Here is a 23,899-nt window from a genome sequence, read left to right as displayed (position 1 = left end):
ACTTTATACGGGACTCATGCTATGCGTTGACAACTCAACATGAAAGAAGTTACTTCTCTCTTTTTTCACACTTTTTTGTTTGTTCAAGTCATCCATCCAGACAATACAAGAACGGTAAAAAAAATTTAATACTTTTGTTTGCATGTTGTAAGACGAAGTGTGAGACACTCGTCGATCATTTCAATGAAATTTCGCAATACAATGGCATGGTAAAACCCCAACACGGTGAAGATGTTCAATGGCAATTCATTGTATTCGATGCGTAGAGACACTTTGTTAACATATCCATTTGTTAGTTGTCATTCATCTGTTAATAGTTGGCATTCTGAATATAAACCGAGCGAGTCAACGACAAATCAGTTAGTTGATCAAGATCACTGGTCGCGTGAGAAACGAAGACACTGTGAAACGTGTTAATGTACGCGAAGTGCGCAGACATTGTGATACAGAAATTATCATCATCAAACCAAGCAAACAACAGAAATTACATAACACGAGCAGAAAAAAAAACCAACAACAATAACAGCTATTAAAGGCAACGCAAAGGTTAAGCCCGATTAAGAACTACGCCGCATATAATATACGTTACGGATAATATAAAAAGTGTTGCGGCTTGCGAATAAAATATTTCCACATATAATATCTGGTTTATACGTTGCTGGTCTCTCGCTCGCTATAGCACTCTTGAAGCTATAACTTAATCGCAAGGCAAACCAGTAGCACATAAAATTGCGATTACACAGTCGTCAATGCTTTCTTCGTTTCGTAGATGATATGTGAACGACGACTAGGGCGAACGTATCTCTTTAAGTCAGTATAACATTGTTGATCGAGTCTAGAGGACCACATTCATCATCGGACAAACCATTTTCATTCATGGTAAACCGACAAAGAAGTGAAAAAAAAACTGTGAGAAGTGAAACAAAAAGGTAAATGATAAGAAGTGAAAAACTTCAGTTTGGATTGAATGAAAAACAAGTAAAGAAGAAAAAAAACATCGGTCTGGACAACCAGAAACCCATCAAAAGGGATTGATCGATAAATTCAGTGCATAAACAGAGTAATTGTGTATTGAATAAATGTTAGCCTCTGGCAATTTCTTGCGTTGAAGTGTGCAAACGTTTTAACGACGAAAGAACGAAAAGGAAACCAGATCATTAAAGTGATTGAAGAAAAGAAACGGAAATCGGTAAGACATATGTGAATAATGTACAACGAGCGATGCGAACATTTCATTAACAATCACATATTTTTCTCGTAAGAAATCTCATTCAAACTGTCATGTTTTGAAAAGAGTGTTTTTTCTCCGCTTCAATTGTTCAAAGTACTTGGAATCGTCGGTTGGAATTTTTTTTTTTCATTCAACAACCTTGAGATTACTACTATGCTAATGTGTTACAGGATAATGTAATCGCAAAACATAGAAAAAAAACGGAAGTAAGAGCTTATACTCTAAACAAGTACTCTTTTTTTTTCGTTCGGCACTCGTGTTTTGCAGTAAAAAATTTACTGTCGAATGAAGGTCACGGCTTCAGCTTGGTTAAGATTCAAATAGACCGCAATTTGATAACTATTAAATAAGTTACTTCTAAGTAACCGCTCAAAACATGTTCTGAAAAAAGTGTCCTGTTTTTTCTTGTTTCGTTCAAGACTATTTTGTCAGAGAGTGAAGATAAAATCTCAATACACGCTGAGTGTTAGATTAAAATCCTCTCTAAATAATAATTAGAGAAAAAAGCCCGATAAAATCGTAGAAAATCCAGATTTTACTAAATTTGTCGTTTACGATGTATTATAATTCTACGGTTTGTTCGAATATATTCATATCGACACGCTTTTGCAATAAAAAAAACACAAAATATATAACTGCATGATATGCTATGTACTATTCCAATGCTCCACGCGAGTTGATTTACATATATGAAGTGCGCTCGAATGTTTTTTCTCAGAACATTTCTGTCGTAGCGCTTTTGGTTACACTTGACTTAAGACGGCTGAGTGACGCCGAAAAGGTCATTATTTGATAAAATAGTTACTCAATCAAGACGAATTTAAAGCATTAACCAGGTGTATCGCATACAGCTGATGTTTCAATTTCATAAAAAGCGTATTGTTAGATTCGCACAAGTTGCAAATAGAATGAGCATAATAACGCGTTCAAATTGCGTCAAGTCAAACATTTCATATTTATAGTCCATTTGTTTCTATGGTGTCATCATGTGTGATAGGCGATTTACTCATCGTTGAACTTTTTGTTTAAACTGATGATGTGCACAAATGAGTCAATTTCTCGGAAAGTTTTAAAACGAGAGCCTTGTTTACTTGTGCTGGCGGTTCGGTTTTTTTCTACACATACAATATGGTTTATTGTTTATTGCTTATTATATTGAATTATTTGCACATTATTGAAATAGCCCACGTTCTGTATGAATATTGACTGTGTTTATGCTAAACAGTCGGCATACCGAAAGATAAAGTGTGAAAAGCATTTTTATGACATTTTAACAGGCTTGATACAAGTGAGAACGAACCGAGCCCATATGCTTCATTGTTATTGTACGGTATAATGAACTCTTTTTCCATACGTTAATCACCTGTGTGACAACACAATCGCACTGAACTTATTGTTCAGCTATAAACAAAGTTAACCGTGCAGAACGATCAGCCGCACCAACCAAGTATTGTGAATTATTGATGAACAATGGAAAAAACCTGCTAAAATTCATGTACTTATGACAAAGCAGTTACTTTGTGAATGTAACAATTTTTACATGACTATCCTTCAACTAGACATATTTATGTGAGAAATAACAAATGAGATAGACCACGATAGACCAATTAACAAATTTTCTGAATAGAAATAGAATTCCGCAAGGGGGAATTCCATACAAATAACCCATTTAATCGTGTCCGTGACGAATCGTCACTAAAAAGTGATGAGCTGACAAATCGTTGCAAATCAACGAAAATGAAAGTCATCTAAATTCCGAATAAATAATGTTGATTTTTGCCCATCAGTTTAGAACATGGGTGTGCTGAAAGTTGCGGGAGTGAGCTATTTGCTATTAGCTGCCATTTTGCTGGTATGCGCGCAGAATGGAAACAATCAATCATCAGAAGACGATCCACGGTTCGATGCTCGCGTGTCAGAACTATTAGCCAAGAATATGCTTCAGCTTTCACAAGAAATTGGTACGACGATACTGCAGGACAGTGATAGGCCAACCGAAGTATTTTCACCGTTAAGCATTTACACGGCATTAAGTATTCTATTGATGGGCGCCAATGGCCAAACATTCCAAGAATTAATGGGCCTACTGAAAATTAACAGCGGTAAATCTTTTTTTTTCATCATTTAGGCTTGTTTGGAACGTTCCACATTTACATAGAAATTTAGTTCCACATTTCGTTTCTAATTTTAGACTTAACGACTCGGTAACGTGTTGTTTTGATTATTGACGAAAAAATTGTTTTATTTTCATTAATAAGATTGAAAAAAACATAATTGAATTAATATATCAGTGCCGGTATTCTGGAACACAATCCGCAAAAATCGTTCGGAATACCGGTAACGTTCAATTCAAAAATGTATGTGGATCGATACCGTTCCACTTCCAAAAATCCAACTGAACGTTCGAAATAATTCCGAACGATTTTTGCGGATTGTGTTTCAGAATACCGGCACAGTCGTCTCTTTTTCACTTCTATTCTGAAATAAACCCGGCGCGTAAAATTTTGCATAATTTATTCTGTTTTCATTTTTATTTTGTTTCTTCTTTCTCATGAACAGACTCGTATTTGTCACAAAACACGTGGAAAGTCCACGAAGAATTATCGTTAATGATTGACGATTTGAATGGAACCATTCCGCATCCGGGCCATCGAAGACGCTATCAAGCATTATGGCGAAATCAAAACGCTCTACATGAAAATCGAAATCAAAACCAAGAGTCACTTCAGCAAATTTCCGTTGCGAATGGGATTTTCTTCCAAAATGGATATTCCATTCGAGACGATTTTCGAGATGCCATGCAATCAGCATACCAAGCCCATTTGCAAAGACTCGACTTCGCCAATAAACCGGACTTATCGACAAAATACATCAATAGGTTCGTTGATATCACATTGAATCGAATCAAAAACCGGAAAATTTGGCTTTATTTGATTTAATCTCGATCTGGTTTACGAATTTTAATCGATTTCTTTTATTTCAGTTGGGTGAACGAAAAAACTCAAGGCAAAATCAAAAAAATTCTTACAAATGAACTGCCGCAGTCAACGAAAGCAATTATCGCAAGTGCATTGTATTTCAAAGCGTTATGGGAACGAACATTTTATGAAGCAGGCACAAAGCCGTATGTTTGATTTTTAAGCTTTATGAATTTTCGGAAATTAAAAATTAATTTAAGAAAAACTATTTTCATTGTCCTCCGACAGACGTGAATTCTATCCAGATGGAATCAACCGGCCGCCAATCATGGTTGATATGATGGCCATTGGTGGTTCATATCCATTCTACGATTCAAAAGAGTACGACTGCCGTATCATTGCTTTGCCATATCGTAAGCACTTAACCACGATGTACATCATCATCCCAAACAAATCGACACGCCATCGATTACGACAATTCCAAGCCACACTAACCGCTGATAAGATTCAAGAGATGATCTCCAAAATGGAATGGAAAACAGCAATAATCCTATTTCCAAAGTTGCATATCACAAATCGGATTGATTTGAAGATGGTTTTGAAACGAATGGGGCTACGTTCGTTGTTTAGCTACGACCAAAGTGATTTGTCGTTGATATCGACGGGTGTTGAAACGCCACTAAGCCAAAACCATTTTCCGGGTACTTTGAATAATGTTGACGATAGACAGTTTCTGTTTCCGCGTTTTGACGATGTTGAAAGTAGAAACGCCACAGCTTCAACAAGAAATGCCACGCATGAAGCCGCAAAGAATAACACAAACGATGCAGCAAAACGTGAGAGAAGATCAGCGGTTACGTATAAAGCAACCAGCAGTGATACCAATGCACAAAGAGAGCCGCTTCGACTGAAAGATCTCGTGATTAGCAAAAGAATAACCAAATCCTACCCGTACATAAAACTTCGTAGTCGTCTTCGGCGCGATATTCCAACGGATCCATCACTCAATTTAAAGCGGTTGGATTTGTTGCGAACGAGACTTAGCAGTGAACGTTATCCAAATCCAGGGTTATTTGCCGATGAGCTAATTCATCAAATTGATTTAACCGTGAACGAAGTCGGCACAGAAGGTGGAGCTGCGACAATTACAACACTTAATCGTTCGGGGCCCGATATTCTGTTTCGGGCCGAGACACCATTCTTATTCTTAATTCGACACGAAGATACAAAAATACCCATTTTCTATGGCACTGTCTTCGAACCAACGAACTTTTGAATCGTTCCAAATGATAAGAGCAATTTTTTTGTATATTTTTTTTTCCTTTTCGAATCTTTTATTAGAAACAGTAAGCTATAACTTTCTCTTTCTTTTATTTATTCCATGAGTTTTATATGCATAAGTTAAGATGAATCCAAATAAAAACATTTTTTCCACTAACTAAGTGTTTTACGTACATATTAAATAGCGTTTTGTGTCGAAAACGTATATAAATGTTTGTTTGTTTTGCTATAACAAGATTGATCACAGAACCGCCAAATACCGCAACAAAATCGAACCGAATCATGGCTTATCGTATCGATAGCGAAGCTTCTCGGGCGGTTCACAATACTCTTTGATGATAAGCTTACATAAAAAGATATGGAAAACGATAATAATGACGAATATTGATATCCAAAAGAATGTCGGCAGCCCACCCAATTGATGTCCGTGTTTATGCAAGGCTATCACATGATGCTCATGCGCTGGAGCTAAATGGTGAAAGAGTAATAGTTTGATTTTAGATTTGTGAGAACAAAAAATAGATTGACATAAGTTGAGTGGACTTTTTTGATTTCAAGTCTGATCGTTTTCATTCTTAAAAGGTCACAATTACCTTCAGCAACTTCTTTGACGTGAATAGCGTGCCGTAGCTCTTCAATGTGCTCCTTGTCTTGTGTTATATATAAAATTGCAGTCAATGGTTCAGTCAATTTCACTGGGAACATTTTCTTTTCTTGCCTGAAAGTGTTGGATCGATTTTTTTTTTGAAAATGTGAGTAAAAAATCTTGAGGGCCTCAATGTGAGATTAATCCTAACTTATTAACAAAATTTTGAAAGGAAATTGAATGAAAATGTTGAATAATCTTGATCAAATAAAAATCACTTCACACAGTACTTACGACAATGGAACTGGTTCGTCCAAACATCCAGCGTCACACGCATAATATATTCCATCAGATCTATCGAGTGCAACATAGAGAATAGCCCGATTGTCGTCAGTGACTTCAATCGAAACATTGATATGCGTCATATTGCCATAGTTTAAGCGACGAAAGAAATAGTCACGATGCAAGTACTTCGGATGAATATTTAATTCTAAATGCTGATTGCTAAAGCGGAAACCTCCAAAACTAAGCACAATCGCTTGAAGAACGCCCGATGCGCCGGCTTTGATAAGATTATGACATCCCTGTAAATCAGAACAAAACCAAATCACACATAAGAAAACCGTTTAAAAAAAAACGACAAGTCTCACAAAACCGAACCTGTTTCTCTAGTGTCAACAGCCATGAGTTGACCATTTTGTTCATTTCTTCAATATCATTCATATCTTTCCATAAATTTCCTGCCTGCAGTGTATGATAACTGTCATAGCATCCCTCCGCATAGGCTAGCGATCTGAGAATTTCCTTTCGGAATTGTTCAGAACTGCCCGCTTCAAATTCGAATGATCGAACTTGTGACAGAACGGCATATATTGTTGCATTAATTTGATCACCGTTGATAAAATTATCGGCGAGTGAGGTACTGATTTGGAACCCAGTTTCCCACAGATTATTCCAAACGTTAGTATGTTGTCGCCGGAATTTGGTGTGCGTTTGTAGCTTATTCGACGGACTGCTATTGCTTGCGTCGCTATTTTCATCCAAATGGAAATTGTTCTGCTGTAGAATCTGTGTGATTGTTTCAATGGCAGCCGATTCCATGTCGTCTGGTTTTTGTTTACTTTGACTATTCGATTGCACGCCATAATGAATGACATGGATTATGTCGAGCTTTGTTACGCCTCGTGTTTTCAATGCAACTTTTGATGGTAAACGCTGACTGACAATTGTCACACTCATTTGTTCGCCATGCTTTCGTAATTCAACAAATCCGCTCGTTACCGAAAATTCGATAAATTTATTTGTTGACGGTTGCTTCAGTCTGCAAAAGACAGTCAATGTAAATAAATGTGTTTGATTGGCCGAAAATTTACACAATTCTTACTTGACGTATTTCGTCTCTGCACTCGACCAACTCACACTTGGTCCAAACGTTTCCACGTCAATACTAAATGGAGTGTTCCGTGTGTTTGTTAGTTTAACCTCTTGCACAAATACATGCGGCACAACACGATGAGCTATGGGAAAAAAACCAAGAGTTTTGTTATTTTCAAACGAAAATTGATTATTTTCAGAGAAAAAGTCAATATTTTCAACAGATTCGCAATAATTCTAGACTCGAAAACTCATAATTTTGGCTTTCATTTCATATTTCGGTCATAAAATAATATTTTTTGCTTAAAAATGATATCTTTGACTCAAAAATTAATATTTTTAAGTTTTTTTTTACTCAAAATTCGAATGACTCTCAAAACGAACTCATTTTTTTGCCTAATAAAAGAAAACAAAACCCAATTCCATCAAAAAAAAAATAATCCGAAAAAACAATTACCATAAAACTCGTGCGATATGAAAAAATCATTGCCAAAGCATTGAAATTTATGTACAACTCCATTGATGTAATCCACAACAATAGATTGCTTTCCATGTGGTTCATCCAATGCACTGTCACTTGTGTCGATATATCTAAAGTCAACGATCGGTTGATAGTTGATTGGTTGTGATAAGTGTCGCCCGTATTTCACGTAGAATTGTGCATTTTTTTGGATTTCAATGCCAAAATAACCATTTCCAACGTATGGAATATTCCGTGCGTTAGTTGGTAGAGTTGATTGACCTGTTGAGTCGGTGATATGGTGAATGTGTGCGTTAAACTCGAAGGCTTTCGAGTAAAATGGTGTTAAACGATCGTCCATACAACGCGAAATTAAATCTGAAAAAGGAATCGCAATAGCATGTTTATTACACTCACACGCTATGTGTCAATCACGTTGCGCTGAATAAACACACCGAGTAATTGCTCATGTCTTTCTTCGTGTCTCTTTTTGACACGATTCCAATGGATGGAATTTAACTTACGTATCGATTTTGTTGACGAACTAAACAGCCACGATGAAATGTACGGTCCAATGTACAAGAATATGATAGCGCATAAGAAAAGGATTAGAAGTAGTTTACGATAATTTATATTCCCTTCGAATTGACGACGCATCCGTCGCTGGAATTCGGCAAAATCAATCAGATGATACTTTCGATTCCTGAACATTTTCATTTCACTTGTTGTTGTTTCTGTTGGTTTGGCGTCACTATTTTCTATTCGTCGTGCAATTATTGCACTTTATCAGCTGGACTATTGGGTATTTGTCTCGAATCCGTCACCTCCTTACGTTCGCACACCAAATCTTATTCGTCTTCTCATGACAATCAAACAATTTCATCGATTTTTTTTTTCGTTCACGTCAAATACTGTCAATTGCTCACAATTACAATTTCCAAACGATTCGTATGCACAAAAACAAAAATCACGAGTTCCAGAAGAGAAAAATATGACTTCCGTTGAACAGGAGTGGGCCCAACCATATACGTATGATGTAGACAAAATCCGAATTATTTGTATTGAGTGTGACGGGCGGACGGCAGTAAATGTCAGTTTGAGGAGGGTGCGTTTACAAGGCGTCTGTCATATGAACGTCGTGAACACACAACTCTCTTTCTATTTTGTTCACTCTCTCGCTCTCCTCTCTATTTGTTATTGTAAATTTTTCAACCAAAACAAACCATTTCCATTGTCCCACTTTGTTTGTTTTTATTTTCAAACACATTTATAATATACCGGCTCCAATGCTTCGATAGTATTCGTACGTACCTTCGATTTATTGCTATTATTTTCATGGAACTTGGTTTTGTTTTTCTGATTCGAATTTCGTTATGCATTCAGGTTTGGTTTAATGACATTCAATCAAACTCACTTTTTTGGCACTACAAAGAAATGTTTACATTAGCCCGATGGAGCACCACTACATCTACATCGAATGTTCCTATTGGATTGTACGATCGTGTGTGTGAGCGTACAAAAAACGTAAATGTATCACAACATTGGAGAGCAGTAAACAAAGAGACATCAATACAATATTCTCAGCTGAACGTACAACAACAAATTTTGTAAGAAGTTATATTTCGACGAAAAATTTATTCCCAGTAATCAGTTAATGTCAAAAAGCACTACATGAGCTAAAATATTATCATTTTATAAACATTTAATTTCTCTAGTTTAATTTGTTATGTGTAGATTGTCAGAATTGTGAACATTGCAGTGTAAGTTTTCTTGTTTTCATATCGAGGAGATAGTTACAAAATTGGGTTTGTGAAGCGAAAATGGCCATGTCTACCGTTTTACCGTATCGTATTAGATATGCAAGTGGCAGAGGTTCATGCACAAAATGTGGGTCAGAGATTGCCAAAGGTACATTAACACTGGCAATCATTGAACAGGTTTGTATTCACAATTTCACACTATTGTGAAATTCACTCACTGTACTGGATAGAGATAGGCATTAAAACCACAAATATTTGACAATTGATATTGATACAGAGTATGACGGACGATTGTATGGAGCCAAAGTGGTTTGATCAAGATTGTTTCTTTAAACATCGTCGACCTGTATCGGAAACACTTATCGATGGATTTACCAATCTACGTAGTGCACATCAGGATGATATTCGAAAACTTCTCCGTAGTGGCATATCGAATACCACGTATGTTAATTATTCATTATAAAAAATATGAATTGGATTCTTATTTGGCTGCTGAATTATCGCATATTTAAATTTATTAAATGTTTGATCAAAATTATGAAAATATAAATTTGGTTTAGTAGAAATCCAATGGACTCTGACCAACCACCCGAGAAAAAGAATTGTCCCGTTGAAATGGAAGCCGTCGAACTGGAGAGAGAAATCAAGAAACAGAATAAGGAATTTTTCGAACTTCGTGGCAAACTCAAAGCCAATTCGAAAAAAGAAGATCGCATTGCTATTCTACAATTTAACAAACAGTTCATTCCCGAAGGAAATTCCGAGGTAAAAAGAACCATTCATTTGACAAACCTTGACTCTCATTTACAAAAGGTACATCATTTTCATAGATTTTAAATCATCTCACCGATATTCTCTGCTTTGGAGCTCTGGCACCGTGTTCAATGTGTAAGGATGGGCAAATGGTATTGAAAAATTCAATTTATTGTTGTACAGGGAACATTTCCGAATGGTCAAAATGCGTCAACACAGCCAAAACACCCAATCGTGTTCCAGTTCAAATACCTGAAAAATATCAAATTTTCTTGCGAGGCAATTTCAAAGTTCGTGCACGCATCCTCAACGATGTGCCAAAAATTAACGACGAAGATTACGAGTATGCTAAGTACTAGTATAGACTTTGTCTGTCAAGAGTCAAAGTTTAACACCTGAAATTGAACACCTTAATATTTTCCTGTTTCTTTTTTAATTTTGAATTTTCATTGTTGTAATGTAACAGGCTTTACGTGAAACAACCGCTCTTCGGTATGGAATTCATGATTGTTAGCAAATCGAAAGGGGAGATAGAAAATAAGATTAAACATATGGGCGGAAATTTGGTTGAAGAAATCCATGAGAATCTGGCTGCTATCATATCAAATCCAGCGGAAGTATCGAAAATGGGACCAATTATGGAAAATGCGAAAACTTATGGAATACATGTCGTATCTGGGGCATTTATTGACGCGATCAAAAATACTGATCCACTTCAGTTAATTGTCATGTATGATCTGAGCGGTTGGGGGCAAGATGTATGGTTATTTCTAGCAATATTACAATATATACGTTTTTGTTTCATGTCGAAATTCGGTTCTATTGCATTTTTCGTTTCAGCCCAAAGAACGATTGCCACAAATGCAGAACGATGCTAATAATTTGGATGTTCCTGGCACCAGCGGCATGTCGAATGTTCAAAGCATTAAATGGAAATGTGAGTTTATCGATTAATAATAAAAAAAATCAATTGAATTTGTTCAAGGCTTAATGCCAAATGAGGGATTAAGAGCAAAAATGTTATACAGAAAAGTTGAGCGGAAACATGTCGATGATGAATGAGCGGAAAAGGGATAGCTATATAGTAAACTGTATAGTAAACTATAGTGAACTATATATGTAGCTATCTCTTTTCATTTGACATTTTTCCTCTCAACTTATCTGTATAACATTTTCGCTGTAAGCCCCTCAAATAATGCCATATTCAAAATTTCAGACGGAAGCGTTGTTGATCCAGATTCCAAACTCGAGAACGTCGCCCATGTTTATTGCGATGATAAACTAAAGTTTTACGCAATTTTGGATTTGGTGGACATCGCTGCGAATAAAAACTCCTATTTCAAAATGCAACTTTTGGAGTCGGATAAAGAGCAAATGTAAGTCGAATGCACAGAAAATATTCAGTTTCATGGATTTTGAATGAAATGCTAAGTTAAATGATGAACATAAAATATATTTCTCCACTTGCAGGTTCTGGCTATTTGTTTCCAAAGGTCGAATAGCCACATTAATTGGTTCCGTCGACGTAAAACCATATAGTAATTTGCTCGAAGCAATCGCAGCATTCAAAAATTTATACCTCGAAAAAACTGGCAATGAGTTTGGAACGGATGTGTTTGTGAAAAAGCCGGGAAAATACAATCAAATGAATGTTGATCATGGAATTGAACGGGAAAAAGTGCTGACGGAAGGCAAGAAAATCGATTATTCATTGTCAACGTCGAGTTTAAGCCCGTCGCTGTTCAATTTGATCGAATGGCTGTTTGATGTTGACGTAATGCAATCAGCGCTAATCGGTTTCGATATCGACCTCGACAAAATGCCACTGGGTAAAATTAGCGAGCAACAAATTCAAAGTGCAATCAAACTGTTGAAGGAAATTGAATCGCTATTGCCGCAGAATCCTTCAGTTGCGTGTTCTAGAAAGATTTTCGATGCAACCAACCAGTTTTACTCACAAATCCCACATTCGTTCGGTGTTCAGCGTCCGCCGTTGTTAAACACGAAAGAGATGATTGAGAAAAAATTTGAAATGTTATACGCCCTGCAACAAATGGACATAACTTACAGCCTACTCTCCGAAAATGTCGAAGAAGGAAGAAATCCGATTGATATTCACTATAGGACACTGAGAAATACGGTCGAAATCCTTGATCTTGATAAACAATCCGCTGAATATGATGAAATAAGCCGTTATGTAACAAACACAGCACTGTCCGGCGACAATGGAGCGTTCCGCCTTGAGTTGCTTGATGTGTTCAAAGTTTCGCGTCGCAAAGAAAATGAAACATTTGCACCGTTCGAAGGAACGGAGAACCGTAAGCTTCTCTGGCATGGTTCTCTGTTCACGAATTTTGTCGGCATTCTAACGAATGGATTGAGAATTCCAGATCGCAGGTATCTAAATATAATCTCATTCAAATCGAAAAGAACGCACATTTTTCATAATTAATTGAAACTTCCTAATGCGATAGATCCCATCTAATATATATGAATCATCTTTTTCTTCACAGTGGCATGTTCGGGAAGGCCATATACTTTTCTGATTCTGTATCAAAATCGGCAAACTACTGTAAAATCGTTAACTCGACTGACAACGGTCTTTTGGCACTGTGTGAAGTAGCATTGGGTCGCTGTCTAGACGTCTTCACATATGATGGTTTCTCAATCAACAATGTTCGCAATCATGACACAGTCAAAGCATTCGGTTTTTATAGTCCCGAATCAGACCACGTACGGCCAGATGGATTGATTGTTCCAAATGGTGAACTTCAGTTCAGAAATGATCAAAGAAACTATGTCCTTACATTCAACGAGTATGCTGTATATTCATCCGAACGGGTGAAGATCAGATATCTTGTCAAATTGAAATTTGTTAACTGGCCAGTTGGCCCTGCTGCATTTGTCGCTCCAGCAATTCCCAGGAATATACCAAACCGTCTATATCGGGCGCTTCGTATACCAGCGATACCTCCGATTGTTCAAAATTTACCCAACATACCAAATCCGAACAATCCAGTAAATCCACCGAATGCTCAAGCTGTTCGAAATCCACCTCGTCAGTGGTGGCATAATCGTCGCAATCGATTGCAGCAGAATAATCCCGCAACTGGCTAAACAAATCATGATATTTTCCAAATGTTGTTTCCAACGAAATTCATTGTCCTCCGAATTATAATCTCAGGGAAAACCATTTATGTTTACTTCCTACTTTATGGCTAAGCATTACGTTCATAATATTAATAGTATTGGTAGTAAAGGTTTGCCTTTGAACTAATTTTCTTATGACTTTAAGAATTATATGTTTAAATTGACAATTAACTAAATGAACGAAAATCAACAGAAATTTTACGAAGGATTATCTCCATACAATTTAGTTGACAATTATGAAAATTTATTCAGTTTTTGCTTAAGAGGGTGAATTATACTAAACTATTGGAAAAAGTAAAAAAAATGATAAGAAAAAAATTCATTCTAACCAACAGGAATTTCTTCGACTTGTATTTCGAATATTTCTTAATAAAAAAAAATATTTCGTCGATTGTTCAAACACAAACAAAAGTTGTTTTAATCCCTTTTGCAATATTCACTGATCATCTAATTTGAAGTAACATAGCACACCGTCATTAGCACATTCTTACTAGCATTGCTTGTGCTTTTGCATACTATCAAAAGTAAAATAATCACTTTCACTGTGCATAAAAGAAAATCTCCATGTAATAACAATAAGCCATTTTTCCCCATTTTCCGGCTTGAAATAAGCTCCAATAGGGGGCGGTGCTCTACTGCACGCAAAATCCATACGTCTGTATTCATGTTTGAATAAAATATGAAAAAAGAAATAATGTTCCAAAGTGGAAAACCTTTTTTTAGATAATGAAATGAATTATTTAGTAGTTGAATGTTGAATTTTTAGGTAACAAATGTTGACTCGTGCTCTAGAATTGTGTAGTACATTTATAAACTAACAACTTCATTCCATCTCTGTGCATACGAAAATTAAGGCAAAGAATATAAGAGTGGCGAGACTCACAGTGAATGCATACGTGTGCATAAGTAAGTAATGGAAAAAAGAGAGTGGTCTGCATGCAACGCGTACAACCATCGTTTTCCACGCATTTCCATCTCATTTCATTTTCAATTCGTTTGCAGAGTGACCGGCATGCATATTCAGCATGGTACTTAGTGGGCAAAATTCGAATTTCCATATATAACAGTGAAAGCGAATGTAAACGGCATATATCCTTGAGTTCATGGTCTCGTTGACATTGAAATCTTGATTAATTCAATTGACCTTATGTGTGTGTTACTGTAAACGTTGTTGTAAACACAAGCACACACAGAGAGAAAGAGCCAATTTCAGCGGAATACATCTTTCGAAGTACACGCAAAAAGAAATCTCTCAACTGGAAAGTTCTTTGCAAATGTTTAACGAATGGAAAATTGAAAGAGTCGGTCTACAATTAATACAATATAATTTTCATTTCTTTATTTAGAGTTTTACGTTCATATTTTTTTTACATCATCCTTAGAAATTGGTTTTTCTGTTTTTTTTTTTTTACATTAAATTGGTTTTCTGATTCAATTTGAAATCTCACATGCACACATTTTGTTTTTTTTTTGCTTTATTTTACACACACCATTTTGAAATTGTGACATCGAATTACAGTACAATGCTTTTGTTGTTTTGTTTGTTAATGATTCAGACATTCAGATGATAGAACGAATGATAGAGAAAGAAAGATGTAAACACAATTAAGAAATGTTTTTTTTGTCTAAAAATTTTCTCCATACTTTCTTCAAATTGCCACACTCAGTCGAACCGTGTTTCACACCATTTGCATAAAATGTGTTTTTGATTGTCCCAAATATGAACCGATGTCAACCGATTTAACCCGTTCTCTTCCTTTTTCCCTTTTCTCTTCTTCAGCGCATAATAATACATTATATTATAGAGTAAACAGAAATCACAATGAAAAGAGTCTTGATTAATTGAAGAACGAAATCATAAGACTTGCTTTTTTTAACGTTAATCATATGTGTCTTGTCGCCTTGTAGTGGTTGTTGTTGTTGTTGCCGTCATTCCACGTTGTTTGAAATTTGTTATGATTGATGGTAATTCAGCAAAAATTACGTATTACATGAAAATAACAGTGCATTTAGAAAGTAATCGAAAGGGAGTTGTTGTTTTTTTTTTTGCTCATCAATGCTGTTGTTGTTCTTCGTCTCGGTTGTCTGTATTTTGGTGCTCGGCTTTCAAATAGTGCACGGGCACGGCGAGCGAGCGACGGGCACGGCACGGCGATTAGGTAATTTCTATGTCCTCGAATAGATCTCCGGTCCAGGCAATCGATATGCAATAGTGCTGAAATAGCTGTGTCAACAGCTCTGCCTCATCGAGTAGCTCGAGCTTTTCTATGCGTTGTATTTCATTCGATGGTAAACTTTGATACACTTGCACCATATCCCATGCTTTGGCACCATGCCAACCGCAATTTAGAAATCTATTGAAACGAAGGAAAAAAATCAACCGAAAAAAAAAACTCACAAAAGCTTAATTGTTGAAGCGGGTAGGGATAGTGGAAAATGGTGAAAATTAATGACTTACCGATCGACTTGCGTATCGAGTGTTTGGCATGCGGTTATACCCGCCAAATCACAATTACGTGAACGTAGATTGGAGAGCATAACTTCGCCAAAGCGATCGTTCATATTGACCTGTTCGTAGTTAACAATGACCGATGACGAAAAATGACTAGACAACCATTTTAGTAGATTCGAACAGTGTTCACTTTCAATATACACCAAGACACATTCGGCCAAGAACAAGGTTGGCAGCATAAAGTCCACTTCGGCTTGTTTCAGTTTATTTTCGATTTCGTCGATGTGTCGCAAATCAACACCCATCACATGATAATTGGCTGCATGCATGTCCGTTGGATTGAAACGTACTTCACCGTCTAAAGTCAACATCAAACAAAAACCCGAAGGCGACGATGATGAAAGAAATGAAGAAGAACAAAAAAAAAGAAGAAATGAACGTTAAGTGTTTGTTCAACAAAGGAAATAAAGGAACAATCTTCACGTGGTAATGTCTTTGATTCGATTTGCTCACCTTCACAGTGTATTTTCGATAGAAGGTTCTTGTGCCGTTTGATTGCCATACACTTTCTTGACGTCACCATTGGAAAATCTAACTCGATAAAGTTAGTTATCATGTGACCAGCATCGCGAAGACGCCAATACAGTGTATCAAAACCGCAGCCTAAATTTATTATTTGGCACTTGTCTCCAGTTTTCTATATCCAAACCAAGAAAAAAATGGGAGAAAGAAGAGGAAGAGTGTTAAAATATCGAAACAACACCAAATAAGTTTGTAAGTTCAACATCAAGGTTGTTGTGCAATTGATGACAAATAACAAACAACCATTCGAAATGCACACATACCTCTAAGAACTTGTCGATGCAGATTTCGATGCCCTTGACGCGAGCATAATAACCGCGGTTGATTTCAGGCGCTTTTCTATCTGTATTACTTACAAATGATCCAATGTAATCGTCTTTCCAATAGCCCACACGCACTGCATGCCGTTTACATCCGCTGGCATCATCATTAGTTGACATCACACCATCATCACCCGATGGATTAAACCTTGTTCGATCCATCATTGTCTCGAAAATAAATATATCGATTTGTTTTCACGCTTTTTTTATCTGCCACAAAAATAAATAAATATTCGACTTTGTCTTTGAGGGAGCTTATCTACGATTGTTTAAAACCAAAATTTATCGAATATTCACACATTTGAACTGGCACTATTTTCTTATTCGAACCTCGCCGTGTCAAAGTTTGCAAGTCAATTGGTTTTTTTTTCACTCGATGTGCTCACTTTTCAGTCCAAACACAGCAAAAAGAATTTTCTTCTGTCTCTCTGTGTGTGAGCGACCAAACGAAGGATGCGAAAAACAATGTGGGAAAATCTGTTTATGAAGCAATTCCTCGTGAAAGAGATGGAACGATATAGCCCGACAAAAAAAATTTTATATGTATCAATGTATAGGCGTACTCTGCTAGTCCCTTGGCGTTTACCGCGATAGCCATGAACTTTCCCAGTTGCTGATTTTTATCTTTATCTCACTTGCTCTCTTTCTTTGCATTTCACTCGTGAAATGCCTATGATTTTGACAGTTCGTTTCTCATTTTTTCTGCTTTCGTTCTGAACCATTCTGACAGCAAGTCGAAAACATTTGCCAGACGGTTTGTTTCAGTTTTCAGTTTTTTTTGTGCAATGGATGTGGGAGGGAATAATTGCGGTAGGTAATAATGAGATGAAAAATTGTTCTTTGCATCATTTTTTGTTTAAATTTATTTGCTAAAGTTTTGTTCAAAAAATGATTCAACGAAATTCATTGACTGGCTAGAAATACGTAATTGACCAACAACGCCTCTATCGGCGGGAAATTGAACAAAAAATATACATTTGAAACAGCTGCACATGAAAAATGCAAGCAATTTTGGTTATTAAATTGAAAAAAAAATTTCTTATTTGAAAAAAATATGTGGATAAATGTTGACCAATTTTTTAATAAGAAATCGTAACATTTAACGACAAATTTGATACTTGGTTAAAAATTATTCGTTTATTTTACCTTTTTCTGATAACGATAATGGTATATTTTGATTTGCCATTTCTTGATTGTATGTGTGATTTGTTTTGCACTCATTGACGCCAATTTATCTTCGGTTTATAAGACCCAGTACATGTTGTGTTTACTGAGCTACTTTGAAATCTACAGCGCTTTATAATAAGTCTAGTTGAAATTGAAACAAAATGAGCGAATATGTCATACATGAAATTTAGAAAATTTAAGTATTTCGTGTAATAAATTGTTTTCTGTTCAATATTTCGTCCTTGTTCGAAGTACCGACTAAAATACAATGTTGCGCTTAACACCGCATATTGTACGAAACCCAACCAGAAATGAATGTAACCATGGCTAGTAAATATTCGTGAAATTGTCGACTATAAAAAAAAAATTTTTCTAATCAAACAATTGATAAATCGATGCGGTGATGAATTTTTTAAACTACACCATGGCTCATTTTCCGATGTATGTTGATATGAAAATTCGTTTCGCGACTATTGTTTGTTTCAGTCAACAACTTTAAGATGTTTTTCCAATGAGAAGAGAGATTTTTCCAACTTTCCTTTGAAAAATGGGTCATTGTGATTATCGCAAGAAGCATTTTGTGCTTGAGCAAAAAGCATTGCAAAAAATGTGCTTAAAAGTCGCGATTGTCCATCGAAAAATTCAACTGTTGATCCCATTTTAAAAATTGACCTTCGCAACCGATGTTGTTTAAGGGTTTGTATTTTTACCGTGACGTTGCAGAATACGTATATGATATCACATGTGTGTTGAAACCGGTCAGAAGAAGCGGTGTGAAACTGAGTATGTTATGTGTTTGATTCAACGCAACCAACGACACCCTCACAAATGAGTAAAAAGTACAACGAAACGTCTGACGTATTCATTGTACGAAAATAGAACGTTTTCATTCGTCGTTATATGACGATCCTCCAAATAACATGTGTGCAAAATCTTTAGTATTGTTATCTTCGAGCAATGACATTCGAATTTCGTTACATTTCGATAGAAGTATTTTTCTTTTTTTTTTAATTCGTATTTTCCTGTGGGGAAGAATATTTTTCGCTTTAATAGAATGTAGAAATATGTTTTTTTCATATAATTTTATGGAAGTAACAAATACTTTACCTATTTAAAAAAAAAATCCGAATTTTTTTTCCAGATATTTGAGCACATCTAGCAAATTGATGAATGAAGTACAATCGAAACCAGCTCCTGCGAAAAAAAAACCACAAAATGCCGTCGTTAATCAGTCATTTGTTGTAAAACTCTTCAGTGGAAAATTCTAATCGTCGCAAATCTTTCCATACCCAAACAATTTGACTTCTGATCAAAGTCAAACGCTAGAAATGATTGTTGAGCCATTTAAAACGATTCTTTATTGTAAATCAATATTGATGTAATTTACAACATGAATTGCCATCCCTTTGGTCCATACGTGGATTCCTTATGACATAGAATCAATTTAAAAAAAAAATTGCACCGCTCAAGGTGTGGCCAATCCTAATCCACTTAATATTTAAGAAAGAAACTAGGAGAGAAATCAATGACACATTAAAATATGCAGAAAAATTTAAATTTTAATGTTTTGTATGAAAATTTCAAGGGAAAATAAGTTAAAATTGATACCATCAATTTGTTGGAATATTGTCTTGTAAGGACATGTGCACAATAAATTATAAATTTTGATTGTGATTTTCAATTTTATCACAATTTTATCACTCTTCAGAGAGAATGAATTCGTCTAATTATGTCAGATCAAAACGTGACATTCTTCTGCGTTTGAAATAGGTATTTCTAATGTATCAAAAAATTATGTCAATGAAAATGTATGTAATGAAAATCGACTATCAAGAGAACGCAAACAAAACCACAAATTTATCATCTAAATCAACAATTTTATCTCTTCATTCCTAATCTCAGAAGGTAAAGCCAAAAATAAATTGTCACTTGGCGCGTAAAACAAACATCTGATTGTTGATGTATGGTCATGCCACTGGTGGCGAGCGATAGAACTATTTGAAGTAAATTGTGTATTTCTTCATCTTGTAAAATTTTGTTCCGTCGATTCAGTTCGATTTCTACAGTCTTTCTCATCAGTTTAACTTTCATTTTAACCAAAACCAATCGCGAATTCCGAACGAGAGTAATTTTCTAAATCACATTACCATTTACACAACGATCATTTAGTACAAGTCAAGTGTCTTTCATATATTTATTGTAATTTTCACGTTGAATTCTATCGAATTTCTATAAAACAAAAAATGTTGCGTTTAACCAGTCAAATTGTACGAAACCAAAATAGCCTAGTGGCTATCAATGCTTCAAGGTAAGCAGAATATTTTTTTTTGTCGAAAGTTCAATTCGTTACCGTTCATTTCCGTGTTTAATTCGCAAGATGATAATCGAATGTTCAAAGCCAGACGAACGAAAATGAGTTTTAAAAGAGCATAATCAAAATCAGAGACGATATGAAAAATATTCAGGTCAAAATTCCGTCTTATTGAAGGTTTCACACGACGTTTTGTACTTTGGACTTTCGATTAGATTTTAAAAAAAAACTTAATTATTTCAACATAAGGAGTTATTGTAATTCACTGCAGTTGTCATTGTGTCGGACATTGTATTTGCAAATTCAAGTCACCCGTTTTTAGTCAATCAGACTTTCCTAATGGAGAGAGAAAAGAAAAGAACTTTGGAACTGTTTTCGTTAACACCGACACACATGACGTTATACGAAATATCTATATAGGTTGAATTCGTGTCTGTGTTTTCATTATTGAAACCTGTTCAAATGATATGCGGAGCACCGCTATGTGTTGTTTATGTTTATTGATTGTTGTGTTCCGTAGTCGACTAACACATGCACACGCTAAGTGTATTTAGATAGAGTTTGACTCCCCGACAAATGACTTTGTGATCGTGAAAAACAAAAACGTAGGCATATTCATCGTTGCCGTCAAAGCAAAACACATTTCTAACAACAACAATTTTGCTTTCTCGTCGCGACTTATTCATAGATTATCGCATGAAATTGTGTCAAAAATTCGCGATTTTATTATTTCCACTCATTCGTCAAAATAAAACACTTTTTTTTACTTATGTAAGCAGTAGAAGAAAAAATACACACAAAAAAAATCTCGTGATACGCGCGAAATGAGAAATGGTTTGAACTTTGATAATGATTTTTTTTTCATTGAGGAATTTTTTTATTGAAAACTTTTTTTTAACAAAAATTCATGACGCACTTTCTTTCTTTCTTCCTTTCTTTTGTTTTTTTCTTCTCTATCCAAACAGATGCCTGGCCACGGCTGCTAAGCTAAATGAAGCACCACCGAAAAAGCCGAAAGCGGATAAGGCCATTGCGCCAAATAAATCGTTTGTTGCCAATTTCTTCCGTGGCAAAGTTGAGTCTTCTCAAGTTTTTCCATATCCATATAACTTAACCGAAGAGGAAAGAGAGACGCTAAGCATGGTCATTGATCCCGTAACACGATTTTTTGTGGTAAGTTGAAGCCACTTGAACTGATAAGAAAATCAAAATTATTTGGTTTTTCGTTGTTTTTTTCAAACAACTTTTATTTCACAACAAAATAATCTAATCACGTGCTTCAATGTTCAAATTTCTAGGATGTAAATGACCCATTAAAGAATGATGATGCAGCAAACATCGATCAAAATACTATGGACGCATTGTGGGAGCTCGGTGCATTTGCCATTCAAGTACCGACTGGTGAGTTATCATTTTATAACCAATAGAAAATATAAACCCATCGATTGTTGATTTTTCTTCCGAAATAGAACTTGGCGGAATGGGAGCCAATAACACACAATACGGTCGTCTGTGTCAAATTGTCGGTGCAAATGATTTGGGCGTGGGTATCACTATTGGTGCTCATCAAAGTATCGGTTTCAAGGGTATTTTGTTGTACGGCACCGACGAGCAAAAGAAAAAATACTTGCCACAATTATCAACTGGCAAAGTGGGCGCTGCGTTTGCATTGACTGAACCGGCATCAGGATCAGATGCTGCATCGATTCGTTCACGTGCAGTGTTGTCGCCAGATGGCAAGCATTATATTTTGAATGGATCAAAGATTTGGATCTCAAACGGTGGATGGGCCAACATTATGACAGTATTCGCTAAAACCGAGGTAACCGATCCGAATACCGGAGAAAAAAAAGACAAAATCACTGCTTTCGTTGTTGAACGTGGATTTGGAGGTGTTACCAATGGTCCACCAGAGAAGAAAATGGGCATCAAGTGCTCAAACACTGCTGAAGTTTACTTCGAAGATACCAAAATCCCAGTTGAGAATGTATTGGGCGGTGTTGGAAATGGATTCAAAGTTGCCATGAACATTTTGAACAACGGCCGTTTCGGTATGGCTGCATCATTGTCAGGTACAATGGCTGCTTGCATCAAAAAAGCCGCTGAACATGCATCAAACCGTGTACAATTCGGCAAGAAGATTGAAGAGTACGGTGCTATTCAAGAGAAATTAGCCCGCATGGCTCTTCATCAATATGCCACCGAGTCAATGGCATTCATGATCTCGAGCAACATGGACGCAGGAAGCAAAGATTACCATTTGGAAGCAGCCATTTCAAAGGTGTTTGCTTCGGAGTCGGCATGGTTTGTTTGTGATGAAGCCATTCAGATTCTCGGTGGAATGGGATACATGAAACAAACCGGACTGGAAAAAGTGCTTCGTGATTTGCGTATTTTCCGTATCTTCGAAGGTTCCAATGACATTCTCCGATTGTTTGTGGCTTTATCTGGCATTCAATTCGCTGGTGCTCATTTGAAGGAATTGCAACGAGCATTGAAGAACCCAGCAAACAACCTTGGATTGTTGTTCAAAGAAGTTTCGAAGAGAGCGTATCGCAAGGCTGGCATTGGTGGAGTTGATTTCACTGGCTCTGTTGACTCAAGCCTCGCTGATTCGGCTAAATTGATTGGTCAGGTTGGTATCGCAAGTTTTTTCATTCCACAAAATAATCTTCTTTTTTCTTTGGCATTTCAATGAATAATTATTACTCATTCATTGATTATAATTCTGAATTTGCATTTATAAACATTTTTTCTCTTCTTTTTTTCCATCTCTTCATACAGTCAATCGACGCCTTTGGTCAAACTGTCGAGAGTTTGCTCGTCAAATACGGTAAAAACATAATCGATCAACAATTCCTCCTAAAGTGCTTGGCTGACCAAGCCATCGACATCTACGCCTCAGCATGTGTGTTGTCACGATGCTCACGATCAATTGAACAAGGCTTGGAATCAGTTGAACACGAGAAACTCCTAACCAAAGCATGGTGCACAGAAGCTGCTGAACGATTCATAAGCAATAACAAGAAGATTCATGACACACGCTACACGACAATTTATCCAAAATACACACAAATTTCAAAGAATATTTGCGCCGCTCAAGGCGTTGCCAATTCAAATCCGCTCAACGTTTAAGCGAATAAGTTAATTTATTTAAGATTGATGGTTCTTCTTCTGACGAGAATATTTCTTCTTTTGTTCTAATATCCTTCGGGATAAGTTAAGTATTATAAATACAAATGGATCACATATCCGGTTCGGTTCATTCTTTGATCCATTGATGCCCTTTTCTCTGTGTGTGTGCGTTTTTTTGGATATATTTAATAAGATTGTCTTTCAAATGCCAGAAACCACTTGTATATTAAATAAATTGTATATTTTGAGTAAAGATAAATTACACATGTTTTATTCTTTGTATCGTTGTAACGAGACACCCGATATCGTTTGCCTTGGTAAACAACAATAAATCACGTCATTAACATGCATTTTGTAACCGACCTTAATATTTGTATGTGAAGCCAAATAATGTTTCAAACTTGCATGTGAATGGATCT

General features: G+C 36.1%; 5 protein-coding genes across 11 annotated transcripts; 3 read left to right on the top strand and 2 right to left on the bottom strand.

Annotated features, from left to right (window-relative positions):
- The first annotated feature begins 351 nt into the window (after window positions 1–351).
- Window positions 352–5,587, top strand: LOC129564851 (serine protease inhibitor 28Dc). 2 transcript variants are annotated; one of them, XM_055439038.1, is made up of 5 exons: window positions 352–929; window positions 3,019–3,333; window positions 3,791–4,109; window positions 4,215–4,355; window positions 4,438–5,587. In XM_055439038.1, exons 2-5 carry the CDS (start codon window positions 3,027–3,029, stop codon window positions 5,423–5,425), a joined length of 1,755 nt encoding a protein of 584 aa, XP_055295013.1. In that variant the 5' UTR covers window positions 352–929; window positions 3,019–3,026; the 3' UTR covers window positions 5,426–5,587. The 2 variants fall into 2 exon arrangements, with proteins under 2 accessions (XP_055295013.1, XP_055295012.1); XM_055439037.1 differs by having other exon boundaries at window positions 352–1,189.
- LOC129564850 (uncharacterized protein KIAA2013 homolog) lies at window positions 5,504–9,403 on the bottom strand. The gene is made up of 7 exons (XM_055439036.1): window positions 8,375–9,403; window positions 7,848–8,228; window positions 7,401–7,533; window positions 6,677–7,337; window positions 6,311–6,600; window positions 6,024–6,148; window positions 5,504–5,898 (listed from the first exon to the last, which is right to left on the bottom strand). The coding sequence occupies exons 1-7, from the start codon at window positions 8,565–8,567 to the stop codon at window positions 5,711–5,713; spliced, it is 1,971 nt and encodes a 656-aa protein (XP_055295011.1). The 5' UTR covers window positions 8,568–9,403; the 3' UTR covers window positions 5,504–5,710.
- Window positions 8,944–13,924, top strand: LOC129564847 (poly [ADP-ribose] polymerase-like). Of its 6 annotated transcripts, none has more exons than XM_055439026.1 (11): window positions 8,944–9,153; window positions 9,234–9,457; window positions 9,585–9,787; window positions 9,888–10,051; window positions 10,171–10,375; window positions 10,441–10,706; window positions 10,830–11,121; window positions 11,204–11,300; window positions 11,580–11,739; window positions 11,834–12,760; window positions 12,877–13,924. In XM_055439026.1, the coding sequence occupies exons 3-11, from the start codon at window positions 9,671–9,673 to the stop codon at window positions 13,478–13,480; spliced, it is 2,832 nt and encodes a 943-aa protein (XP_055295001.1). In that variant the 5' UTR covers window positions 8,944–9,153; window positions 9,234–9,457; window positions 9,585–9,670; the 3' UTR covers window positions 13,481–13,924. The 6 variants fall into 6 exon arrangements, with proteins under 6 accessions (XP_055295001.1, XP_055295003.1, XP_055294999.1 ...); XM_055439028.1 differs by having other exon boundaries at window positions 9,566–9,787; window positions 10,174–10,375; XM_055439025.1 differs by having other exon boundaries at window positions 8,991–9,153; window positions 9,566–9,787.
- An 897-nt stretch (window positions 13,925–14,821) lies between these two features.
- LOC129565288 (leucine carboxyl methyltransferase 1) lies at window positions 14,822–20,736 on the bottom strand. The gene is made up of 6 exons (XM_055439997.1): window positions 19,324–20,736; window positions 19,142–19,228; window positions 16,811–19,056; window positions 16,479–16,662; window positions 15,972–16,323; window positions 14,822–15,867 (listed from the first exon to the last, which is right to left on the bottom strand). Exons 3-6 carry the CDS (start codon window positions 17,030–17,032, stop codon window positions 15,669–15,671), a joined length of 957 nt encoding a protein of 318 aa, XP_055295972.1. The 5' UTR covers window positions 17,033–19,056; window positions 19,142–19,228; window positions 19,324–20,736; the 3' UTR covers window positions 14,822–15,668.
- Window positions 20,208–23,739, top strand: LOC129565285 (very long-chain specific acyl-CoA dehydrogenase, mitochondrial). Its single transcript, XM_055439983.1, has 5 exons — window positions 20,208–20,342; window positions 21,311–21,518; window positions 21,644–21,746; window positions 21,815–22,980; window positions 23,130–23,739. Exons 1-5 carry the CDS (start codon window positions 20,278–20,280, stop codon window positions 23,478–23,480), a joined length of 1,893 nt encoding a protein of 630 aa, XP_055295958.1. The 5' UTR covers window positions 20,208–20,277; the 3' UTR covers window positions 23,481–23,739.
- Window positions 23,740–23,899: the final 160 nt, after the last annotated feature.

The sequence above is a fragment of the Sitodiplosis mosellana genome, unplaced genomic scaffold, assembly GCF_009176505.1.
Source record: "Sitodiplosis mosellana isolate CC-2019 unplaced genomic scaffold, AAFC_SMos_1.0 Smas_scaffold_2, whole genome shotgun sequence".
NCBI lineage: Eukaryota > Metazoa > Arthropoda > Insecta > Diptera > Cecidomyiidae > Sitodiplosis > Sitodiplosis mosellana.
The sequence above is the reverse complement of the archived record's forward strand: the minus strand, read 5'-3'. Positions and strand labels throughout refer to the sequence as shown.